The 24596-nt window shown below is 39.4% G+C and overlaps 2 protein-coding genes across 2 annotated transcripts; both read right to left on the reverse strand.

The window, feature by feature from the left end:
* Window positions 1-359: 359 nt before the first annotated feature.
* On the reverse strand, window positions 360-9020 carry LOC146579059 (uncharacterized). Its single transcript, XM_085260717.1, has 2 exons — window positions 8492-9020; window positions 360-2671 (listed from the first exon to the last, which is right to left on the reverse strand). The coding sequence occupies exon 2, from the start codon at window positions 2284-2286 to the stop codon at window positions 604-606; it is 1683 nt and encodes a 560-aa protein (XP_085116843.1). The 5' UTR covers window positions 2287-2671; window positions 8492-9020; the 3' UTR covers window positions 360-603.
* On the reverse strand, window positions 8450-17822 carry LOC146579060 (high affinity immunoglobulin gamma Fc receptor I-like). Its single transcript, XM_085267894.1, has 6 exons — window positions 17792-17822; window positions 17569-17613; window positions 17175-17435; window positions 16851-17096; window positions 10301-10539; window positions 8450-8557 (listed from the first exon to the last, which is right to left on the reverse strand). The coding sequence occupies exons 1-6, from the start codon at window positions 17820-17822 to the stop codon at window positions 8450-8452; spliced, it is 930 nt and encodes a 309-aa protein (XP_085124020.1).
* Window positions 17823-24596: the final 6774 nt, after the last annotated feature.

Below are 24596 nucleotides of genomic sequence, written 5' to 3' on the forward strand. Positions count from 1 at the left end.
TAGGGGCCACCGCATATATTTATATATAAACATATTGTCAAGGGTTGACAATTTGTTCAAACACAGTAAGAGAGAAATGAGACACTGGCAGACCGACTCAGAGTTTCAAAGACGTGCGCACGGGTGAGAGTCTCTGAGCAGACTAACACACCGAGCACCGTTTACTCGCTTTATTTATAAGGCAAAATGGGTTACATAATACTTCCTCTTTCAACTGAAGAGGGGAGAGCTCAGGCATTGTCTTAGCTATCTAACTTCTGCACACAAACTGAAAAACAACGACACAGCAGTATTCATGCTTATCTGACATCGCAGACACTGAAGTAAAGAATGCATGTATATATCCTGTCTCTGTCAAACATCTCACACACTTAAGCAAGGAATACATTGTGTTCTTTTCAACAGTAAGCTTTACCGTGTGAAAATATATAAACACTTGATTATAAGGCATACTTGTTTCTACTTGATTATACTTTAATGATTTAACTAAAATAAAAATTCTCTTAACATTCCCTCCTGATGTTAATATATTTCACATGTTTTACTCAATGCATAGTCACTTGTTAGTCACATTTTCAACTTGCACGTCATTCAGTGAAATAATTAAACAACAAGCTTGTCAAGATTGTCGTAGAGATTTTCTTCTCTCTCTCCCACACTCAGCATATCATACTGACGATAGGGATCCTCCATAACTGACTGAGCCAAGACATGGTTTCCTAACATACGCTTGAACATGTTTGTCATTATGCTTCTCAGACATGGGATAATACAAGCAATGAAAAGGCAAAATAGTAACATCACACTGAAAAGGGCCAACAGGCCTTTAATCAGTAGAGATTTCCAAGAGCCGCTCAGCAGCCAGTCCCACCAACCTTGAGTATCGGTAACGTAGTCCTGCTGCTGAGCGTCTCTCAGTTGTTTCAAAACATTCAAAGCATTTGTCATGTTTAATGAATGGATGTTATCAGGTATGTAGGTACAACATGTAGTGTTAAACAATACGCAGAGACCACCTTTCTCTGCGAGAATGATGTCTAAAGCCACTCGGTGCTGCATGACAGTGATGCGAATTGCATCAATTTCTTCATTCTGTCCTTGATTAATGCGGGTTGAAGCATTTAAAAATAATCCAAAACGATAGTCCAGGGTTTCTATCCGTAGTGCGTGTTTCCCTACTCCTATCCATGGAAACAAAGCGTGTATTACCTTCTGGCTCTTGGTCCAGAGTTTGAAGTCATCTGGTACATCAGAACCAAGATATGGATCATGGGGCTTGAGGCCTGTGTTACGTTTAGCTCTGGTGTTGCTGTTCACTGACATCTTAAAGGTGTGGTCAGATACCAGAACAGGGGCACAGAGTCCGGTGCTGTTTGGTGGCAGCATGAAATAGACTTTCAGGCCACACGCCCAAGCTGCGCCCTGTACCCAGTATGTACCTGTCGATGAGCCGATGCCATCCCAATCTGGTGCCGCCAGGATCATGGAGCAGTTTCGGTTTTGTCCTAATTTCTTCAGACCCTGGGGCGTACCTGTTTGTCCGGTTGCTCCTGTGAAGTTAAAGCACACTGGGTGTTGTATGTCAGGTGGCAAAACAACTGAGAATGATTTCAGTTTTCTATGGCTGACGTTTATATGCACCCAGTAGGCTTCATTGCAGGTGTAGTTTATATTTGGGTACTGGTGGGTGCAGTTTGTTATGTTGTAGATTAAAGACTTTACACTCTGTGGGACTATATATTGTGTAGTGTTGTGGCATGTGTTGCTGTTTTGGTCCTTTATGGATCCACCTATCACCATCACAGGTTTTCCTGGTGTTGAGCAGGTCCCGGTAATGGCTTTGTCATATATGCAGAGTGCTTCAGCCTTGGTTGGGGGTTTTCCATACACTGTGGCATGGAGTGCTGTCGTGGGCATATGTGAGCAGACATAGCAGTTTGCGGCATTGTCTTCTCTGTGCACTCTGTCATGGACATACCGGTACCATGCATTGTTCAGCCACGGGTGGTTGTGTTCTTTGTCTATCTCCTTCAGGTGCGAGTTGTCGTGGGTCCACCTCTTAGGTCGGAGAATAATTGGTACTGTCTTGTGGGTTCCACTGGGCATCAACCAAAAGAGTGTCGTCATCAGGAGGATAGCCATTAGACAGAATATGTAGCACATGAGTAGTTTTCGTTTGATGTCACAAGCGCCCAAGCACAACAGCTTTGGGGCTGGAACTGGTGCTAGCATTGATTCTGAAGCTGGTTCTTCTTCTGGATTTATCAGGTTGTTTTCCTCAGTCATCTTGTTGAGATTTTATTCAGGCGTCCCTGGTGTTATTATTGGTTCTGCTCTTCGGTGGGATAGGTCAGTCTGATCTTCAGGGCGACCAGGCACACCCGAGCTCCCACGTGAGTAGCACTGCCGAGGAAGCACAGGGCGGGAAACCCGTTCAGCCCTGTCCTCCAGCAGGGGTTCACGTAAGAGTCAGGGGAACCGGCGTCTTATTGTGGTGCAAACACTTTCTTCACGTGGGATTGATGAATCCACGAAACTCGTTCGGCTATCTTACACGCTGTGGGTGTGGTAAGTAGCACCTGGAAGGGACCTTCCCACTTTGGAGCACTCCAGTTTTTCCGCTGGAGGACTTTAATCAGAATCCAATCACCGGGGTTCAACCTGCAAGAAACTGAAGAAAAGTCACTCGGCAGTTGATTGCTTAATCTCACTTCTTTATTCTCAAATAGTTTTGTCATCCATTCTGCCATTGTTGTTTCTGCAATAGATTTATTAATTGGCTCACTCATTATGGGGAGTGGAAAATGTCTGCCATGTACGATTTCAAATGGCGTTAGACCACCTGTTCCTTGAGTTATTCTCATCCATAATTTAACCAAGCTTAGACATTCAGGCCAAGGTTTTTTAGTCTCTTCCATACATTTCCTCAACCTTTGTTTAATTGTGCCGTTAGTTCTCTCGACTAATCCTGCACTTTGTGGATGATAAGAACAGTGATGTTTTATGCTGAAGCCTAAAGCTTCAGAAACTTTACTTATTACTTCATTTACAAAATGTGTGCCATTGTCTGATCTTATCAGAGATGGAATACCGTACGTTGGAATAAAATGATTACATAGACATTTTGCTACTGATATTGCATCTGCTTTTTTCACTGGGTATATTTCTGGCCACTTGGAAAATACATCAATTATCACAAGTGCATATTTGGAGGATTGTGATTCATTTAATTCTATGAAATCCATGTGGACAGTGTGAAATGGATGCGGTGGTATAGGGAAATGCCCTCGCTTTGGACGTAGATTTCCCTGTGCGTTGTGTCTTTGGCAAATCATACATGTTCTGATAAACTCTTGTGCTGAACTTTCAAAATTTTTTGTATAGAATTGTTTATTAAGAATATTAATCATCCCTCCTGATGACACATGAGTTTTCCCATGTGTCACTAAAGCAGCAGTTCTATGCAAAGATTTTGGAAGCACTGGTTTGCCATTACACATCATGAGGTTGTCTTTTAATTCTGCTCCATCTTTCACCCAAGATTTTTGTTCACTCAGCGATGCTGTTTTCTGTGCATCTGCTAGTATTTCTAAAGGTATTAGATCTATGATTTCTGTTGTTAAAACATCAATTTGTTTTTCTGCAGCTGCTTTTGCTGCTTTGTCAGCAAAGTTATTTCCTCTCGTAATTTCTGTGTCATCCTTTTGATGAGCTGCACATTTGCATAGTGCTAATTCTTTTGGCAACGTTATTACTTCTAATAGCTTTTTTAGAAGGTTTGCATGTTGAACTGTGTTGCCTGAGGAAGTTGTCATTCCTCTGTTATGCCATATTTTAGCGAAATGATGAACTGCTGAATAGACATATTGACTGTCTGTGTAAACATTAACACTTTGACCCTTATATAAAGTACATGCTCTGATGACTGCGGTTAGTTCTGCGCTTTGAGCAGAGTTTGAGGAGCTGAGAGCTTTTGCTTCTATCACTTTATCAACAGTTGTGACCGCATAACCCACACAATTTCTACCGTGAATGTCTTTTGACGCTGAGCCGTCCACAAAAACATTACTGAAACTGCTCTGGGGGGAGCTGTATATATCAGTGCGAGGTTTTGTATCTTCCTCTAATTTTTGAATGCAACAGTGTTGTTCTCCGTCCAGAGAAGTCGGCAAAAGTGTACTTGGGTTTAGCTGGCCACACTTCTCTATTTTTATGTGTGATTGTGTAAGTAGAATCCCCACATAAGAAAGTTGTCTTGCATGCGTGAGGAAAGAGAGGTTCGCTTGGAGCAAAATAGAGGTCACTGCATGTGGGACTTTGATGATCAATTTATGTCCTAGAACAATGTCTGCACATTTTTTAACTGCCTCTGCTGCTGCTGCGCATGCCTGAACACAGGTAGGTAATCCAGCAGCTACAGAGTCAAGTTTGCATGAGTAGAAAGCTAATGGACGTTGTTTTTCTCCAAAAGCTTGAGTTAAGACTGCTTTCATATACCCTCCTGCACCATCAACATGGAGAACGAAAGGTTTTCCATAGTCTGGTAATGCTAAGACGGTACATGTCTGCAGTGCTATTTTCAAATCAACGAAAGCTTTTTCTGCTTCTGGAGTCCATTGTACTTTGTCTTTTAATGCTAGATCTTTACCATAAATGAGGTTCTGTAGTGGTTGAGCTAGTAATGCGTATTCTGGAATCCAGCATCTACAGAAATTGCACAGTCCTAAAAAACTCATCATTTGTTGTTTAGTTACTGGTTTTGGGGCATTTTGGACTGCTATCTTTCTGCTCTCTAACAGCTGCCTGCCTTGTCCTGTCAATTTGTGGCCAAGGTATGTTACTTCCTGGCTCCACAATTGCAGTTTATGCTGTGACACTTTATGGCCTTGCTCTGCGAGATGTTGCAAAACTGTTAATGTGTTTTCTTTGCACTCATCTTTTGTATGGCCTGTGATCAATATATCATCTACATACAACAAGAACTGCCCTGGGGCAGGGAGCGTACAAGATGACATTGATTTTCTCAAAGCCTCTGCATACAGAGTTGGGCTATTCTGGAATCCCTGAGGCAACCTTGTATAAGTATACTTTTGATTGTCAAAGGTGAATCCGAATAACTTCTGTGAGTCAGGGTGCAGAGGTACGGAGAAGAAGGCATTGGACAAGTCTATTACAGAGAACCACCGTTCTTTTGGTGTTACTTGATTTAGAATTGTGTGTGGATTTGCAACCACTGGAGGTATTTGCTCTGTTACCTCATTTATTGCTCTTAGATCATGAACTAAGCGATATTTTCCTGTATTAGCCTTTTTTACTGGAAAAATTGGTGTATTACACGTGGCTTCATTAGTTTTCACGAGAATACCTGCTTTTTGCATCTCTGCTATGACTGGTCTGATACCTTCTTTTGCCTCTGCACTCAAGGGATATTGTGGTTTTACAGGCCTATATGAGGTTGTAGTTTTCACCACTACTGGATCTGCTCCTTTTATTAGGCCTACATCCGTGGGTCCTTGAGACCATAATGTTTGTGGCAGCTTCTCTAGTTCTGGATGTGCTTCAATTGTTAATACTTGTCATTCATCTTGCTCTGTTGTGGCTAAATGTGTGGCTGGTGTGGCTGTCACCGGCCAACACAGCGTTAGCCTCATGCACCCAGTTCTACGGCCTTTTTGCCAGTCCTCACACTCTATTTTGTCATATCTGTCCATTTCTACATTTCTCAGCACTGTGCCTAACTCAGACCAAGGCGTTTGGTCGTTGCGTGCAACAGATACATGAGGGTTGCATATCTTATTTAAGCGCTGCACTGCATCTGTCTGTAACACTGAGCATACTGCATTACCACTCTGTGTCACATACAGGTGTTGTAGGACTAGTTTTTGCGGTCCTAGTCTGTGCACTTGTTGATCATAAATTTTGTCTGGACCTGGGACATATTTATACCACAAGGTGTTGTGATATTTTGCTGGGTCCTGTCTATGTGAGTGCTCAGGTAAGTACATATTAGCTTTGGCCTCTAATGGTTCAAGTTTTGGTAAATCTAAGGCCCAGTAATAATTTGGCTCACCTAAACCTTCACAAACAAAAATGTCTTCAGTTTGGCTCTGACTTTCAGAGAGTAGGAGTCTGGCTTTCATGCCACTTTCTTCAGGAAAAACTCCTATTTTTAATTTTGTTAAAGCATCTCTTCCTAACAAATTTAGTGGACAAGATGGATCATAGATGCACTGATTTTTGCAGGCACGGCCACTATCTCTATGTGACATAAAAAGGGGGTCGGTTAGATGCTGTTTTGTCACATGTCCTGAGGCTGATTTCACGATTAAGGTATCTTTTGAAGAGGTTAAATTTGGGACTTCTACTGTTAGGACAGTTTTACAAGCACCTGTGTCGCAAAGGAATTTTATTGGGACCCCGTTAACGTGCACTATAACGGTGGGCTTTGCTTCTGAGCCTAGCAGCAGTTGTTCAATGTTGTAAACTTCCCCTTCACTTGTTTCACTTCCCTTTTCTTGTGCTAGTCATTCATCACGGCGTCTGCGCCTGTCATCTCCACCTTCCTGTTCTTGGCTTACATTTCTACAGTTTCGAGCAAAGTGCCCGATTTTACCACAGTTATAACATCTCATATCTCTTCTATCTCTTCTTTGTCCTGCTTTTTGCTTTCCCCTACTTTGCTTAAAACCTGCCGTGTGTTGCTGTCCTGAGAAGGCTATAAAGCCTGTCTCTGGATCAATCATGAAAACTCCTTCTGTTTTTTCTTTTTGTTTTTGAATTTTGACTGCATGCTCAGCATATTGTAGGGCTTCAGGCAAGGTTCCTGTATTTTGAGTGACCCAGTGTTTGTCTACATGTGCTTTTATCTTAGGCAGTAGACCATTTAGGAAGGCATTTTTTAATTGTTGTTGAAAAGCAGACAGTGGATCGGCATCATAATTTAGCCCTGAGTTTTGTCTAAAAACTGGGCGTAGGCGATCCAAATAGTCTGATGCTGTCTCTCCTTCCTTTTGTTTGCACTCTCCTATCTTTCCATAATCTGGCCTTGGGGCTAAAATAACTTCTATTCTGCCATACAAGTTATTAAGCTCCTGTATTAATTGGGGAGTGTCTGGCCCCAACACGTCACCGTTTAAATCATTTCCTGTAAATTGACCTCTAGCTCTAGGAAGACTTAAACCTAATAAATCTTGAAAAACTTGATGCATCTCATGACCATTTAAACCCCACCCCTGACGGATCAATTCCACTGCATCTCGCCACGGCCGGAAGCCTTCTTTAAGGGGTGGCACATCTTTTAGTACATTCTCTCTGTCTTTATGAGACCAGGGTCGGAATGCATAAATTAAAGGCTCACCGTCTACTGGTATGACTCCTTGGGCGTCTGGGGGACCAGTGGGTTGACCGTACCTGGGGTTAGATAAGGCTACCATTGGAAACTGACCTACAATTTCTGTTTTTTTGGAATGACCATGCTTAGTCATAAGATCAAGTTGTTGTCTGGCCTCCATATAAGGATTTGAAACAAAAGGTTTGTGAGGAGAGCTTACAGGAAGTGCTGACGTAGGGTTAGGTGCAGCTGCTGCAGGCTGTGCAGGCTGAAGAGCATAAGGAGGGGGGTACGGTTTTTCTTCTCCTGCAGTTTTCTGTTTATCTTTAGTTTCCTGCTTTTGGGCACGTTTAGCAATGCGTTTATCGTTTTCTACCATCCACGCCTTGAAAAGGTGCCATTCTGCTAAGCGTTTTGCTTTTTTCTTTTGGCTCTTTTCCTCAATTAATTCTTTTTGTAAAGCAGCCTTTAAAGCAGTTATTGATTCTTGATTGCATTTGCCTTGCCAGGCTGGGCAATAAATTTTATGTGGATTTCTCCACCTATTTGCACTGACTCTTCCTGCATTTGGACAGTTTTTTTCCAACCATCCTTCATCTGCTGTTAATTTTACTTTAGTTTTAGAGTTACCCATTTTGAACTAATTACGTCAGAACTGTGACACCTTCTTTGGCATGAAAAAGTGAGAATGGGTTTTCGATAACAGCCTTCTACTCTCCCACTAATTGAGAGAGCGGTTATCAATTTTACGTGATGAAGCACAACCCTTTTTTCCACCTTTACCAATACGTGAGTGTACACAGGAAAACAGTTTGAGAAGTGGTTCGACCGCGTATTGGGTCGTAAAAACAACTCACTCCTCACAAACAAAGCGCGTTTCTATGATTTTTATTGAGATTTTCCGTAGGCCTATTTATTTGTGTAACACCTTCACCTTCAGCCACTCTTCTTGAGTGACCGGAAACCTGTTCCGTTGCAGCCACTCCCAGAGCGACCGGAACTTTTAATAGCGATTTTTCTAGAATTTCGCTCTTGCCTGTCGTCTTCTTAGTCCCGCATGGACACTGAGATCTGTCGGCGTACCTAGGTTTACACACTACTTAAAGGAAAATCTCAATATCAACGTATTTTAGCGCTTGGTGGAATGCGTGTCATATTCACCTCTACTGTGGCGCTGCGTTTTAAGATCCGGTGCTCATCGGGTCCTGGAGCCGTGAAGGCCGAACGCTGACCGGAGATCGAATTCACGTTCCCGGGTTTTTCGTTTTACTGATCAGATTTCTTCCAGCGCAGGCGTCACGACGTCAGGATCCGATGGAGACCGTCTGTGGAAAACTAGACGTTAAAATAACAGTCAGTTCTCCGGCTACGAAGGACCAATTAAATGTCAAGGGTTGACAATTTGTTCAAACACAGTAAGAGAGAAATGAGACACTGGCAGACCGACTCAGAGTTTCAAAGACGTGCGCACGGGTGAGAGTCTCTGAGCAGACTAACACACCGAGCACCGTTTACTCGCTTTATTTATAAGGCAAAATGGGTTACATAATACTTCCTCTTTCAACTGAAGAGGGGAGAGCTCAGGCATTGTCTTAGCTATCTAACTTCTGCACACAAACTGAAAAACAACGACACAGCAGTATTCATGCTTATCTGACATCGCAGACACTGAAGTAAAGAATGCATGTATATATCCTGTCTCTGTCAAACATCTCACACACTTAAGCAAGGAATACATTGTGTTCTTTTCAACAGTAAGCTTTACCGTGTGAAAATATATAAACACTTGATTATAAGGCATACTTGTTTCTACTTGATTATACTTTAATGATTTAACTAAAATAAAAATTCTCTTAACACATATATAAATAAAACCATGCGTTTTTTACATTAGTAATTCCTTTTGTGCATAATCTTATATTGTTGTTAATAATAAATTAATTAAAGCAAGAAAACAACTTGAAGAGCCAGTTCTCTAAAAAGAGCGGGAAATCCCATCGCTAAGGCTACGTTCACACTGCAGGCGAAAGCGCATCAAATCCGATTTTTTTTTTGACCCTATGCCACCCATATCCGATCATGGTATGACAGTGTGAATGGCACAAATCCGATATTTTCATATCCGATCTGGGTCACTTTCGTATGTGGTACTGAATCCGATACATATCCGATGTTTTAGAAAGCGACTGCTGTTTGAATGGTCATGTCTCATTAAATCCGTCTTTTACGTCACTGACACAAAACAGACGCCAATTATCAGCGCCCGAGAAGACATCGCGAAAGCTTCCTTGTCCATCCCGTGTAGATGTCAGTAAAACTGTTGGGAACACAACGTTGGAGAAACGTGAACATTTTATTTGTGCTGTATAATCTGCAGATTCTGACAGAAATCTGCAACTATCCTTTGAAGCACCGCTCCTCTCTAAAACCGCAATAAGGATAATTATTAGGCCATATGTAAATAACAAAACAACTTAAAGCAAAATTGGGAAACGTAAAGTCCAAAACAAGTCTTTATATTAAGGGCCATCAGTCAAACAATACTGTTTGGTCTGGGTCTGAACAGAGCGCGTTGTGTGTGACGTCTGCTTTTGCGCATGCTGGCCACTTTGAGGATTCACACTAGAGCGCGTTTGCTGTCACATTTTATTTATAGTGTGAACAAGCAGACAAAAAAAATTGAATTTGATCAAAAATCGGAATTGAGCATTAAGACTTGCAGTGTGAACGTAGCCTAATAGTCACCCCCTGCACTCTGCCACAGTTGTTATTATGGTGGATTTGCTTTGAGTTTTTTCAGAAAAAATATGTGACTAGTGCAGTGCAGTGAATCACTGTATTTAATCACACAAACAGGAGTGCGAAAAAATAGAAAATATAAACGTGTTTATGATTGATGCATGAATCAGCAGTGATTGACCAAAATCCACTCGAAAACAGAAGAAAAAAAGTGAGATATGGCAGAGAGACAGCCAGCCAGCTCACTAGGGATTCACCGCCTCCTGAAATGTTGCACTTGTAAAATCCTTCATCTGTCTTATAAACTTCGTGGATGGCCAAGTTTCCTGTTGAGCTGCTCCCTATGTGATGCCCATTTTTGAAGAAATCAGCTGTGAAGTTGGATAAAGTCATCTTGTTCATGCAGCGAAGAGTCACAGCTTCTCCCTCCATCACAGGAACAGCAGGACTCTCCAGGATCACAGAACCATCTACACAACAAGTGACTTAAAATTTTAAATGTTGAACTTGTTTTTGTTTTTGATGAAATATTACAGCCTTCATTCACTCATACCAGTGACAGTGATGTAGATAGTGTTGCTTCTATTCCCTCCTGCTGTAACACACAGATATTCTCCACTGTCACTTGCATAAAGATAATGAATGGTGCACTGTGAACCTGTTGTTGTTGCTGTTGTTTTCTTACTGGTTGTGTTGCATTGCTCTACTTCCTCTTTCATCTTATATAACACGTGTCCACGAGAGATCTCCTCACAGTAAAATAGCCATGATAGCCAATAAAATGTGCATCACAAGTTTTGTGATGATTACCCCTTTCAAACACAAAATGATAAATAAAGCTTATAGTAATAAGTAGGGATGGGTACCGGTGTCCGGTGCCATGATGGCACCGGTTCTGACATAAACGGTAGTAACCAGACCAAAAAGCAGCGCACATTTCGGTGCTTTATTTCGGTGCTTTTTTTTCCTGAGCTGTGATACACTTCTAGCCAATCATTTTACGTTTCCGAGGATAGTAGGCGGGGCCAGGTACGTACGTTCTTTTAGAGCAGAGCTACGGATTAAAAATGACCAAGGCGAAGCGGTCAAAAGTCTGGCTGTACTTCACAGCAAAATATGCAAACTCAGCAGCCTGCAACAAGTGCTTTAAGCTGATACTGTGATACTGTCAAAGGAGGTAACACCTCAAATCCGATGAAACACCTGGCGACGCATAGCGTTTGTTTTTTTAAAAGCCGAGAAATGCACCGTATTTGATAGCTTGCTGCGAGACGTAACACCGAGCAAATCTACTGTGGGTGAGTTGCCTGTTATGCAACATCCCCCAAAAACACGAAGAGGAGAGTCCTGGCCCGTAGCCCTGCCAGTGTAGCAGAAATGATGAGGATGATGATGGCAGCAGCAGCCGTTCTTCTCTGCGTGAGTAGCTTAATGTTGTTCGTGTGTAATTTACGTTGAGTAGGCTAACCACGTTATTACATTAATGCATGTAAAGTGAACTAGCAAACATCATCATAGCTACATGCAGCTGTCTTCTTGTTTGATGGCAGATACTCCCTTCACCCTGGCCAAAAAGGCTAAAATGACCAAAGAAAAAGTGGAAAACAGCTGAACATGAGAGGTTTTTGGACAAAGTTTGTGTTTTTTCCATTGTTTAAGCACTGCTTCCAGCCAAGAGTGATACCATATATGCCCCATAGCTGCAGAAAAGGCTAACATTGTTATCTTTTTACAAAAAACAGCTGAACATGAGAGGTTTTTGTACCAATTTTGTGTTCTCCATTCTTTAAGCACCGGTTTGAGCACCGGCACCGTTTCAAAAGTACCGATTTGGCACCGGTATCGGAAAAAACCTAAACGATACCCATCCCTAGTAATAAGCAAACAGATGGTACTCACAAACTTTCTGATCATGTGTACACAGGAGGATGATGACAGTCACTTTCACTGAGTCACTGAGACAAAAGAAAACACAATAGATAATAAAATGTGTGACTTTTCATCTTTGATGACTCTTTTTGCTAAAATGTTATTTATTGTTACTTCTCTCACGAAGTCTCACGAAAAGGTTCACATCACATTTTAACAGCTTTATGAGACTTTGTTAAAGTTAATAGTTTAGTTTTAATGTATAAACTGAGACAATACTCACACAGTCTAAAGCAGAGTTCTCTGACCTCCATGATGTCTTGCTGCAGACTGACTATTTGGCATATTTGAAATGAATCTAAATAGTTTTCAGAGAAGCAGAGCTGCTGTTGTGGTAGGTCACCTGACACAAAAACAGCCTGATGCTGCTTTCAGTTCTATTTGTATCCATTTTATAGTTCATCTTCTTCTTGTTTTACAGTACTGATGAGAAAAACATAAAAAACATTTCAGTGCAAACTAAGTCGGAGGTGAAGTTTGTTCACAAACTACCCACAGAGTTTCTTAATAGACATGCATCAATATCAACAGGCAAGATGTGGTCTATCTCTCATCGCTGGTTGCATTGTTTTTTATATATCATGACATTTATGTTTGCGTAAGGACGAGTTAGTTATTGTTGCTCTGATTTTTCCACAGTTAAGAATTCCCACCATCACCACTACCAGCACCAAAGCAACGATCACAAAAATCAGCTGCCATGTTGGAGGAAAACATCATGTTTCTGCAGGAAAGAGTTAAATACATGTCAACTTTATCTCAGAATATTGCTTTCCTTCTGCAGATGTACCAGTGACAATGAAATTCATAATGTTGCTTCTGTTCCCTCACATGCTAAAATGTTGCTGGCTTATTCATCACAGGAACAGCAGGACTTTAGCTGAACAACATGCGTTCCAGATGCAGTTCAGGTTAGAATCATGTTTAGTGAGAAACACTGATCAACTCCTGGATATGATCAGGATTTTAAGAGAACAAAATGCAAATACCGAGAATTACAACATTTCTCCATCATTTAGAAGTTGCAAATTCCTTTGTACATGTTAGAAAAGTTTATTTTATTAAAAAAAATGTTTGGTTATTGTAGAAGGACAGGACCTCCTACTTTAAGCCCTTTTTTAAAAATGTCCATTTTCCCCGTCAACCTTTCTGTGGTTTGTTTAGGTTCAGACATTATAACTACATTTATGGTGTAGTATGGAGCCCCACAAGGGATATTGGAGAAAGAAAAAACAGTTTAATTTTAGTCCATGCAGTTTCAGGTCAGCGCTGAGATGTTGGAAGCAATCATAGTGATGGAAGACGCACATCCATTGGTGGGATTCATAGATTTTCATTTTGCGCTTGGCCTGAACTATTAAGATATTACATAAGTGAGAGACATCTGAAGAGAGTTCTAAGCGTAAGAGGACAAAGTCATCTCTGACCTGACTTCGTAGTTTAGTCACAGGCAGATGAAACACCAAATTATTATGCTAACCACTTCTCCGTGTCAAACTCAAAACATGAATCCAGAATGACAAATGCCACCACCTTCTACCGTGAGTCATCAGAGTCTAATTGGCAAATGCATAAATTTCTCTATTTCAACAAATCATGTTCTATTCTTCTAAGTGATCTCTCCTTATTGAAATAATATGTTTTTCTTGAAAGCCACATAACAAAGCCCACTGTGAGACAGGCCATTATCATGTGTGGCAACTCAAAGACTGAAAAGGTTTGTTCTTAATGATAAGATCAGCAGCCACATTGCTGAATGAATGAGGGATGACTGTTATTATGGTCCCTCTCTAACTTTGAGAAAGGTTTAAGAGCTGAGAATCTCTTGTTGCCTTTTCTACATTTTTCTCACAGTGTCAACAACATTCAGATTATGACTTGTGCTTTCACAGTTTGACATAGCAAATATAGAAAGCCATGTCATTTTCTTTGGCTGTACTGAACAGATGTTGCTGTTGATGTTGCTGTAGCATGAAACAAGACACCGCTTACTATGCCTGGGTACTAGACCACACTTCAGTTAGAGACATGCTCATGCAAAGAAATTGAGTTTTTTTTTCCACTGCTCACCACAAAAAGACCGCAGTGAATGGTAAAGGTGTGGCAGTTATTTCCTGTAGCAACATTCATACACTTTTAAAAAGACCAATCAGATGGAACAAGTTTAAGAGCATTTGGGTCTGCCTGTCAGCTGTATCTAAATGAACACACACAAGCTATAACAATTTATATACATGTATCAAACCCAACTGACAATATGTTGCTTAATTACAAAAGCAATACATGATAAGTTTTTGTTGTTTTCACTCTCACTCAGATGTGATTATGTCTTCGGTCAGCTCTCTGTAACATACATTGGAAGGAGAGAACAAAAATAAAAAACTGTTTCCAAACGAGAATGAATATCTTTGAAAAGAAACAGATTTATTATTGTCTCTGGTGGAAAAGGTGTTAATTCCACTTTTGCATTTTGGCAGTGTCATTTTGTACAGATTTTATTTAGAGTTTTGGGGTGATTACAACTCACAAACTCTATAAAGTTCATTCATGTGTCATAGCATGTAAATGTATCTAACATCCTGCTGGGGATGTAAGGATGGAAAAGATCACTGATATATGTTGGTGCTGTTTCCATGCAGGGCCCTGAATGTCAGAGTGATAAGGCATGGGAGTACTTAGAAGACTTGGGCAGAAGCTTTGCTGCAGTGTTCTGAACAACTTGCAGATGCTGCAAAGAGGTTTTACATAAACAAGTAAACAAAGAATTACAATAATCCAGACGAGATGAGACAAATGCGTGTATGACAATTTCCAATACAATGCAGCTGATACAATGGAACTCAGCTTGGCAATATTCCTCAAGTGATAAAAACAGGAGTGGACCAGAGATTTAGCACAAAGGTCCAAAGTCAGAGCTGAGTCAGACGTTACACCAAGGTTCCTGATAGAAGATTTGGCAAATGTAGCAACTGGTTTTTCCATAGCCCTAGGCAAAAAAAAAAAAAAAAAAAAAAAAAGTTAGGAGAACAAACAAGGACTTCAAGAAAGTCATCCAACCTCTAATGGAGTCCACATATGGAAAATCTGTAGTTTGGAAACATCTTGAGGCTTAAAGGACATATATAACTGAATATCATCTGCATAGCAGTGATAAGAAATGTCCTTAAAAGGGCTCAATACATGCAATACATACATACAATACATGAAAAAAAAACTGAATATAGCTACACACCTGCAATGAAGCTCTTTGTGGTTACCAGTGAATACACTCATTTTAAACTGAAGACAAGAATAACAACACAACTTTTTGTGGTGATGTGAATTCATGAAACAGAGGTACAAATGCAAACCAATACTTCAGAGCACGGAGCAGTCTTAAATGTTTACTTGCAGTGAACATTTTTAAACATGTTTACTTCTTTTCAAACGTTTACTGTCCTATGGATAGTGATTTTTTACAGGAGACAAATAACAGGAAATTTAAGAGATGAATAGCTTTGCAGTCTGTGATTATTTAATAATAATACTTACAACACATATCATGCTCACCACAACAGGAAATATGTAAGAAATAGATTATAATAAAAAAAGAACACTTATATTGCATTGAAATATTTCAATGCAATTAAGTTGCAGGTCACCTACAACCACACATGCAATAGAAAGTGGTGGAATTTGCAGGTGTTTGCAGATATTTACAATGTTTTTTTCCTTCAAATACATCACAGTCTTGTGATGTATTTGAACATCACTGAAGTACCCACAGTGTTGTGGGTCCTTCAGAGATGTTTATCAGCATTATGGTGGGATTTTACAGGCATTTTTTCCAAAATGACTATTTTTTAAAACTATTGTTTATTTGTGCTACACATATGCTGTGGGTTCAACACCCAGTTTCACACCTTGGCTCAGGCGTTTAGAGGATCATCAGGGGGTCCTTTTGTCCCTCTGTGGGGGGAAACTCCCACTAGGTTTATATCTGGGACTCTCCACCATTTGACCTTAGAACTGAAGAAGCTTCTCGGATGAGAGGTGAAACGTCTTCAAGCAACTTAAAGAAGTCCAGACGCTTTTCTTTGCAAGCTCCTTAGACTACGATGACCTGGATGACTGAGAACCTTCACAGACATGTTGCACAGTTTCCAGTATCATGACAGTTACATTTACATCTGGGTTAACAATTAGTTGCTCTGATTTTCCCACAGTGAAGAAGTCCCACGAGCAGCAGTAGAAGAGCCACCATAATGATGGTGAACACGATCCGTAAGATGAGGTAAATATGATATCCAGGCTCTGAGGAGGGGTCTGTCTCAGTTTCTGTGTGATTGCCAGCATAGATGAAAATTAATTAGATGTGTTCACCTTGGTTAATTACTTAATTCATTAATATCTACATTTCATACAGGCAAAGGCCTCAACAATTGCCAGAACCTGCAGTTCCTCTATTGCCCCCACAGACTGTCAAACTGTTAAAATGCTCAACAATTGGCCAACTAAAGAAATATGTTTATCGACTTGAATAAAAATGTTGTTTCTAGATCTTTCTTTCTTTCTTTTTTATTTTTTAGCTTTTCCTTCTCTTTACGATATTAACTCTGGTTATTTTATATATTTTCATAATCCACAAGTCAGAGGGGGATGTAATCATATTGTTAGCCTGTTTGATGTTTACTATCCATGACAGAATTGGGGTGTTTTTGGTGGTTTTTGGTGTCTGATGTGAAAAGAAAATTGTGTGAATGAGAAAAATACAGTGAATTATTTTGCAATGAAAGAGTGTGTTTAGTGATGCAGCTTTAATACTCCTGGCATTAAAAAAGGGGGGAAAGTGTTGACTTCCTCAGTGTCTCACCTGTGACATTCAGCCAGCTCACTGGTGACTCTCCAGCTCCTGAAATGCTGCATTTGTAACGTCCTTCATGAGAATTTAAAACTCTGCCGATGGTCATGTATCCTGTGGAGCTCTTCCTGATGAGGATTCCATCTTTGTAGAAATCAGCTGTGAAGTTGGAGGAAGTTGTCTTGTTCCTGCAGCTCAGAGTCACAGCTTCTCCCTCCATCACAGGAACAGCAGGACTCTCCAGGATCACAGGACCAGCTGAAAACCAACATGTATAAATCTATTCAATGATGTGTTTGATTATTACAGCATATTGCTTACTAAATGGAAACTTACCAGTAACAGTGATGTTGATAATGTTGCTTTTCTCCCCTCCTCCAGTCTCACATATGAACTCTCCACTGTCGTCTGTATAAACATTTTTTATAAAGCAGGACGATGCTGCTGCTGTTTTCTCATTAGTGTAGCTGCATAATTTCATTTTCCCTCTCAGCTTATGTACAATATTATAATGAGAGACGCCCTCACAGTAAAAAGTTACTGACTCATATTCAAAGAACTGTGATCTGTTTGGAACAACACGAAGAAAAACTGCATCTGAGACAAAATAAAAGGTTCACATTAGTTTTATTTTTCAATAACTGAAATGTGGGAGCACAGGGTAAAATAAAATATCTCAAACTGATATAACTGATAAATGTTAATGTCAGTTTAACTAGCCAGTACTTACCAACTCTCTGATCATGTGCACAAAATGGGATCATCACACTCATTACTGAAAAGACAAAAAGGGCTAAACTTGTAAACCTACTGATAAATGTATTTGCTGTTTGGCAGTTTGTTATGGTTCCTCAACATGAAACTTTTAAACAACACAGTAGTTTAACAATGATACTATCTTAAACAGATTCCTTATATTTTAGATTTAATGCGGGAATAAAAAAAATACTCACTGAGCTTGATGCAGAAGGCTCTGACCTTCATAACGTCTTGCAGATTGTGAACAACAGTCTCTTCCTGTGCGGCTCATTTCTGCTGCTGAAACAATATTTAGCATTTAAAAATAGCATTCAAAGAAGCAGAGACACTCCTGTTGTTGTCACGCATCAGTGTTTCAGTTCACACTCACTGAAGGGAAAAAACAAGCTAATGCTTCGCTAAACCCAGAGTGACACTACTGTCTGAACACTGGAAAAAAAAATTGCACTGCTAATGGGTTGTTAAGGTTCAAAATTGAGGAGGGAGAGTACAAACCACTCTTGGTCCAGAAGCTCTTTGGTCAAACAATGATTTTAATGAACACACGTGTGGGAAGACACTCTGTACGCAGACAGCCAGTAGTCCTCGACTTAATCAAAGCATGAACAGATATTTTATAGCATCAGGGTTTGATTTACTGACGCCCCTTCATGCGTCACAGATACATTTTATACATAGATCAGATCAACACCAGAATGACTTTTCACCTAGAACATCATCTTCTATTTTTACGGCTGGTACTTTCCGTTCTTATCTTAAAGTGAATTGTTCCTCTTTTTTGTCTAGACATAACTAATCTCTCCTCTAAATAAGTCTGACTAATGTGTGTGTATGTGTTGACCTCACATGCTCTTTGTGTCACCTCTTAACTGTCTGTGTCTCGTCCTCAAATGCTCTTTCTCAATTCACCTGTTGCACTTCTGACCTTTCACTAGACCAGAAGCTCACTGAGACTATGTGTATGTCTTCTACTAAATAAATGTTTTAACCAAGAACCTCTACTTAAAAGCTTAATATAAAATGATCTGATATATAAGTGTTTTGTAAGCATGTATTGCAATTCCTTCTATGTTCTAGTTTTCCCTCAGCATGGATCATCTAGACACTCTCACTAGATGAAGCTTAAGACCTTTAAAGAACCTGAACATCAACTCAAATAAGCACAGATATGCAATATGTATAAAATAGTTATAACTGCACCTGGAATACAAAGTTAATTTAATACCTGTGTGCATAAAACCTTAAAGCCTTCTTAAAGCTATCTGTTACAACTTCCTGTCAGCCTGCAACTCAGTCTTTCTGAAAGAGACACTGTTTAACCCCTGAATGCAATATAAACTCCAGATTATATTATTAATGCAATGGTAATGATGACAATTATTTAACAATAGCAGTAAAATAATTTCCCTGCTCCACAGGGTTCATTGTATATGATGAAGGTGCTTGCACTTATCAGTGAATTAACTTGTTTTAAACTGAAGCTAAGATTTGCAAGTATGAGACTGTGAGTACATCAAACAGAGATACAAATGTAAACCAGAACTTTATAGCAGAATACATTCTGGACTTTTATTTCAAACAATGATTTTTATGCAGATTTACCCCTTATTATGAAACCCTAACGATATACACTTAGGTGGATATAGGTTTTGACACGGACACAAGTTGTTTTTTTGTTTTTTAACCTGTTCACTTAAACATATTCCAGTCATAGTTATATAATAGACATAGACATATCTCCATGCAGGTGAAATAAGTCATCCTTAAGCTGTGAAAAAATCCATCCGAAAAATGCTACAGTATCAGGAGGAGCAAAATCTACAGTTAGGTACATCCTGAGGAACCTGAGCACTGGTGAACTTAATAAGAGAAAAAGACCTCACAGTAGGTCTAATCACAGAATAATTTCCATGGTGCAGAGAAACCTCTTTTCAAGGGCGAACCAAGTGAACAACACTCTTCAGGAGGTGTACTGATATCCAAGTGGACAATAAAGAGAAGACTACATGAAGATAAATGTAAAGGATTCACTGCGAGGCGCAAGCTACAGAAACGATTAACCTAGATGTAAATGTGTTCGTAGTGTCTCTTTAAACGTTTGTTTTCATGTTGGTTTGAAATAAAATATTGCCCGTTGTTGGTACTGCACCTTACAAACAAAGTGTGACAACACTATGTAGGGAAGGTTTCAAGGATGAGCTGAAAGTATAGACCCACGTGATTTGCTGTAAAATATTGTCTTGTCCCTGTGTTTTGTCAGCTCGTATCTAAGACATGAGCAAACAGCGGCACTTCACACTTCACTTCACAGAAAGTGGCATGGGCATCTGACTCAGCTGCTCTCTCTGAATGGGATTAAACCACTTCAAAAAAGGTTCATTGACGGTTTGCCGTTCATTTAAAACTTCCACAACAATATAAATGACAGACTGCCTCAGACTGCAGTTTCTCTAGTGTCCACTAGAGGGTAACTCCAGAAATGAGCCAGTGTAAATCATTGTTGGTCTTCTGCTAAGTCTCTCACCAGTGACCCATGAATCATCCAAGCAACAAAAACCAGATAATTCAAGGAATGATCCAGTTCTGTGGAGACATAATAGACAGCTTAGTAAAAAAAAAAAAAAAAAAGCACATTGTAGTCATGTTTTGTTAGCACTTTTTACTAGCATCCCGTCACAAAACCACATAATTTATTCCCATTTGTTTAGTTTCATTTATCCGTTTAATCTCCACCACAGTTTTATACCTGTTCACTCTTTCTCCACCCTCTCAGACTGAATGTTACATCTTCTGAGATGATAGCTGACATCATCTCTTGTAGTATCCAATCACGCTGTTAAATATAATCTTCATTTACTGTATAAATTGAACAGTCACTGTATTGTAAACATTTATTGTCCCAGTCAGTCCCTTTGCATTGATGGCAGCATGTGTTCATTTCAGTCCAACTCTGGCACCTGCAGTGACTCATGAACATTGCAGCATTTATTTTCATCAGCCCAAAAAACAATACATGTTTGTTGATGTTGAGTACATGAGTGTAATACTGCCATTAAAATCATTAAATTATGGATTTACTCATAATTTTTGTCACATGTTTAAATGAATAATGTTCTAAAATACAGCTTGAATTTTATTAGGTCATCAAATTCATTTATTTACAGTTTTTTTATCTGCCTGATAGAGAAACTGGGGAGACCGCTGTTTAAATTTATTTGCAGCAAACATGGTTTGTATTATTATACAGACCAAGAGAGTGAACACAGCAATTATAATCAGACTGAATCTATGATGATTGTTATGATGCAATGTGTGAATGTGTGTGTGTGAACTGCACACAAAGAAATTGGCGTGAAAGAACAATTTCAATAAGTTTGCGTCATGTGAATTTTTGTATTTTGTTTTTAATTGGGTTCCAGAAGACGTTCATGTGCTTTTGGGTGTTTCTGTTTATTTCTGACTTTCATACTTCCCCTTTCTCATGGTGTACTATACTATAACTGATTATGTTGTCAAGGTGAATTAGTGTATACTCAAGAAAAATTATAATTTTAACATACAGTCTTAATCCTCTTAACTGATATTTTTACAGCCACATGCTGACTGTAGGTTTGTTTTAATAGGTTGTGTTGTTGTCTGACTCTTTATTGTACATTTTTGGAAGTGCATTAAGACAGCGGTCCCCAACCCCCGGGCCTCGGACGGGTACCGGTCCGTGAGTCGTTTGGTACCAGGCCGCGAGAGTGAGACTCAGGTGTGAAATGCATGGTTTTCAGGGTTTTTAGCGTTATTTTGTTATCGTTTACTCTGTTTTCCTGGGTCTTTTCACGTGTGTTATGAATAAATCTTCTTTTTTTCGGTATCGGTACTAGTTTTATTTTGTTGTATTTATCCGCGACACCTTAAAGGCCGTTCGGTGAAAATATTGTCGGGCACAAACCGGTCCGTGACGCAAAAAAGGTTGGGGACCGCTGCATTAAGAGACTGAACTATATATTCAATATTCAGTAATGCAATATAATAATACAATTTAATAAAATAATTTCAATGTAAACTACATCAGATATTGACTATAAGTCATGTATGTTTTAATGTTGTTTTAATGTTTTAATAATCGATTTATTCTTCCTTATAGCAAAGTGTATGATCTCGGTGGTCTTTCAGTGTTCAAACAAACATACAGCCTCTTTTCACAGAGCTTTATAGAGATTTTGGTTATGCTGCAAATAGTTTGTCAGTCTTAAATAAAGGCCTAACCAACAATAGCAATAGAAATACTGAGGGATGGTTTAGAAACCAAACAGATATCTTACTTGAATTCACCACTGTACATGACAGATAGTTTTATTGTACTTTTTTTTCCTCAATGTGCAGAACCACGGAAACACACATGCAGAAAAAGACAAAAGACATGCTGTGGAAGAGAGATTAATAAGAAGTGTGATTCAATGCAGAGAGATCTATTAACACATACTGAGTGAGAAAGGTGATTGAAGAAGAAACACTCAATGCATCAGGGAAATCTCCCAGCAGCCTACACCTCCCAGCAGCCAATGTAACTAAGGGAGGATTCAGGGTCACCTGGTCCAGCCCTAACTATATGCTTTAGCAAAGAGGAAAGTTTTAAGCCTAATCCTAAAAGTAGAGATAGTGTCTGTCTCCCGAATCCAAACTGGAAGCTGGTTCCACAGAAGAGGGGCCTGAAAACTGAAGGCTCTCCCTCCCATTCTACTTTTAAATACTCTAGGAACAACAAGTAGGCCTGCAGAGCGAGAGTGAAGTGCTCTAATAGGGTGATATGGTACTACAAGGTCATTAAGATAAGATGGGGCCTGATTAATTAAGACCTTGTATGTGAGGAGCAGGATTTTGAATTCAATTCTGGATTTAACAGGAAGCCAATGAAGGGAAGCCAATACAGGAGAAATCTGCTCTCTCTTTCTATCCCTGTCAGGACTCTTGCTGCAGCATTTTGGATCAGCTGAAGGCTTTTCAGCGAGTTTTTGGACATCCTGATAATAATGAATTACAGTAGTCCAGCCTGGAAGTAATAAATGCATGAACTAGTTTTTCAGCGTCACTCTGAGACAGGATATTTCTAATTTTAGAGATTTGTTTGACAACTACTCTTTCAAGGATTTTTGATATGAAAAGAAGGTTGGAGATTGGCCTATAATTAGCTAAGACTGCTGGGTCTAGAGATGCTTTTTAAGTAAAGGTTTAACTACAGCCAGCTTGAAGGCCTGTGGTACATAGCCGATTATTAGAGATAGGTTGATCATATTTAAGATCGAAGAATTAATTAATGGCAGGACTTCTTTGAGCAGTTTTGTAGGAATGGGGTCTAAAAGACACGTTGATGGTTTGGAGGAAGTAATTATTGAAGTTAACTCAGAAAGATCAATTGGAGAAAAAGAGTCTAACTTAACATCAATGGTACTAAGAGTAGCTGTAGATAATATTACATCTGTGGGATGATTACTGGTAATTTTTTCTCTAATGATTAAAATTTTATTTGTGAAGAAGTTCATGAAGTCATTACTAGTTAACGTTAAAGGGATGGTTGGCTCAAAAGAGCTTTTGTCAGCCTGGCTACAGTGCTGAAGAGAAACCTGGGGTTGTTCTTATTTTCTTCAATCAGTGATGAATAGTAAGATGTTCTGGCTTTGTGGAGGGCTTTCTTATAAAGCAGCAAACAATTTCTCCAGGCTAAATGATGATCCTCTAAATTTGTGACACACCATTTCCTCTTCAGGTTACGAGTCATCTGCTTTAGGGTACGTGTTTGAGAATTATACCACGGAGTCAAGTACTTCTGATTAGAGACCTTAGTTTTCACAGGAGCTACAGTATCCAGAGTCGTACGTAGTGAGGAGGTGAAATTATTAACAAGATAATCGACCTCTGTTGGGGTAGCGTTCAGATAGCTGCTCTGCTCTATGTTGGTACAGGGCATTGAAGATGATAACAGTGGGTGGAACTGAACCACCTGAACTGTTAGAACCCACTGTTCAATACAAGATTTTTCAGTACATTTATTTCTGTTAAAATATTTTTTTTCGGTTTCGTTTCAAGGTGGCATCATTCTGATTCCATAGTTTTTGTGATGTGGTTAAAACGATAATGATTACAAAATAGTGCTTGACATTAATGGCCATAGTTAACCCTTTAAGACCTACCATAGAACCAAGTCCGCCAGAGCTTATATTATATTTTTAAATGCTGTGGAGCCATTTTTGGGAGCATTTCAAGTTGCTATACATCAATACAACCATTATAGCCCAAACTTTAATAATATGTCTGCATTAGGTGCATAGTAATTACATAAATTGCAAGTGCAATAAACTACAAAAAAATTGAAAATCGTTTTTGTTTTTTTAACATATATTTCTAGTTAGAGAAATTTAAGAGGCTTATCCCTGTTAGATTATAATATTATTTTATGCCATGTTATACCCCTAATTAAAGATTGTGAATTATTATGTAGTTTTAGTTTGCATTATTCTCCTGAATTAGAAGAAGCTGATAGCTATTGCATTAGTTAAACTGATTTGCATTACATTAAACTGCTGACTTGTTGTGAATGAATGATATTGTTTATGATGCATTATACTGCTGAGTTATAAGAAATACTGTTTGCAGAAAAGTCATTGCCTTATTTGTCTGATTAGAAGAGAACAGAATATGCTGGAGTTTTCTGCCCCATCTCAGCAGGAGCAGATAAACAGGGAGCCAAGGTCGTAGCTTAGGCGCTGTGTGAGAGAAAGCATGTGAATGTTTAGGCTTTTTATGATAAGGTGGAGGCACCAGAGGCTATAAAAGTTTGAGCAATGCTCCACCATTTTGAGATCTGAGGCTGTCTGCATCAGTGTCCATCTCCCACGCGTGTGATCATTAAAATCATCGTTTGACTCAACCCGACCGGACCAGTGTTGTTATTGTGGTTTATCTCTTGTCTCCATCCCCAATATTTTTGAACCTTAACATCCCTCAAAACTG

This window comes from Mchenga conophoros, linkage group LG3, assembly GCF_057382185.1.
Source record: "Mchenga conophoros isolate Kocher_MC1m ecotype Shallow Benthic linkage group LG3, M_conophoros_male_GT1.1, whole genome shotgun sequence".
Lineage (NCBI taxonomy): Eukaryota > Metazoa > Chordata > Actinopteri > Cichliformes > Cichlidae > Mchenga > Mchenga conophoros.

What these genes read in the sequence shown, in the direction of transcription:
- LOC146579059 (XM_085260717.1), bottom strand. Translation starts at nt 2,286, where the DNA reads ATGACTGAGGAAAACAACCTGATAAATCCAGAAGAAGAACCAGCTTCA.
- LOC146579060 (XM_085267894.1), bottom strand. Translation starts at nt 17,822, where the DNA reads ATGAAGGTCAGAGCCTTCTGCATCAAGCTCA. An exon ending in AGCCTTCTGCATCAAGCTCA is followed by an intron (nt 17,614 to 17,791) that starts GTGAGTATTTTT and finishes TTGTCTTTTCAG; the next exon opens with TAATGAGTGTGATGATCCCA. An exon ending in TATCAACATCACTGTTACTG is followed by an intron (nt 17,097 to 17,174) that starts GTAAGTTTCCAT and finishes GTTGGTTTTCAG; the next exon opens with CTGGTCCTGTGATCCTGGAG.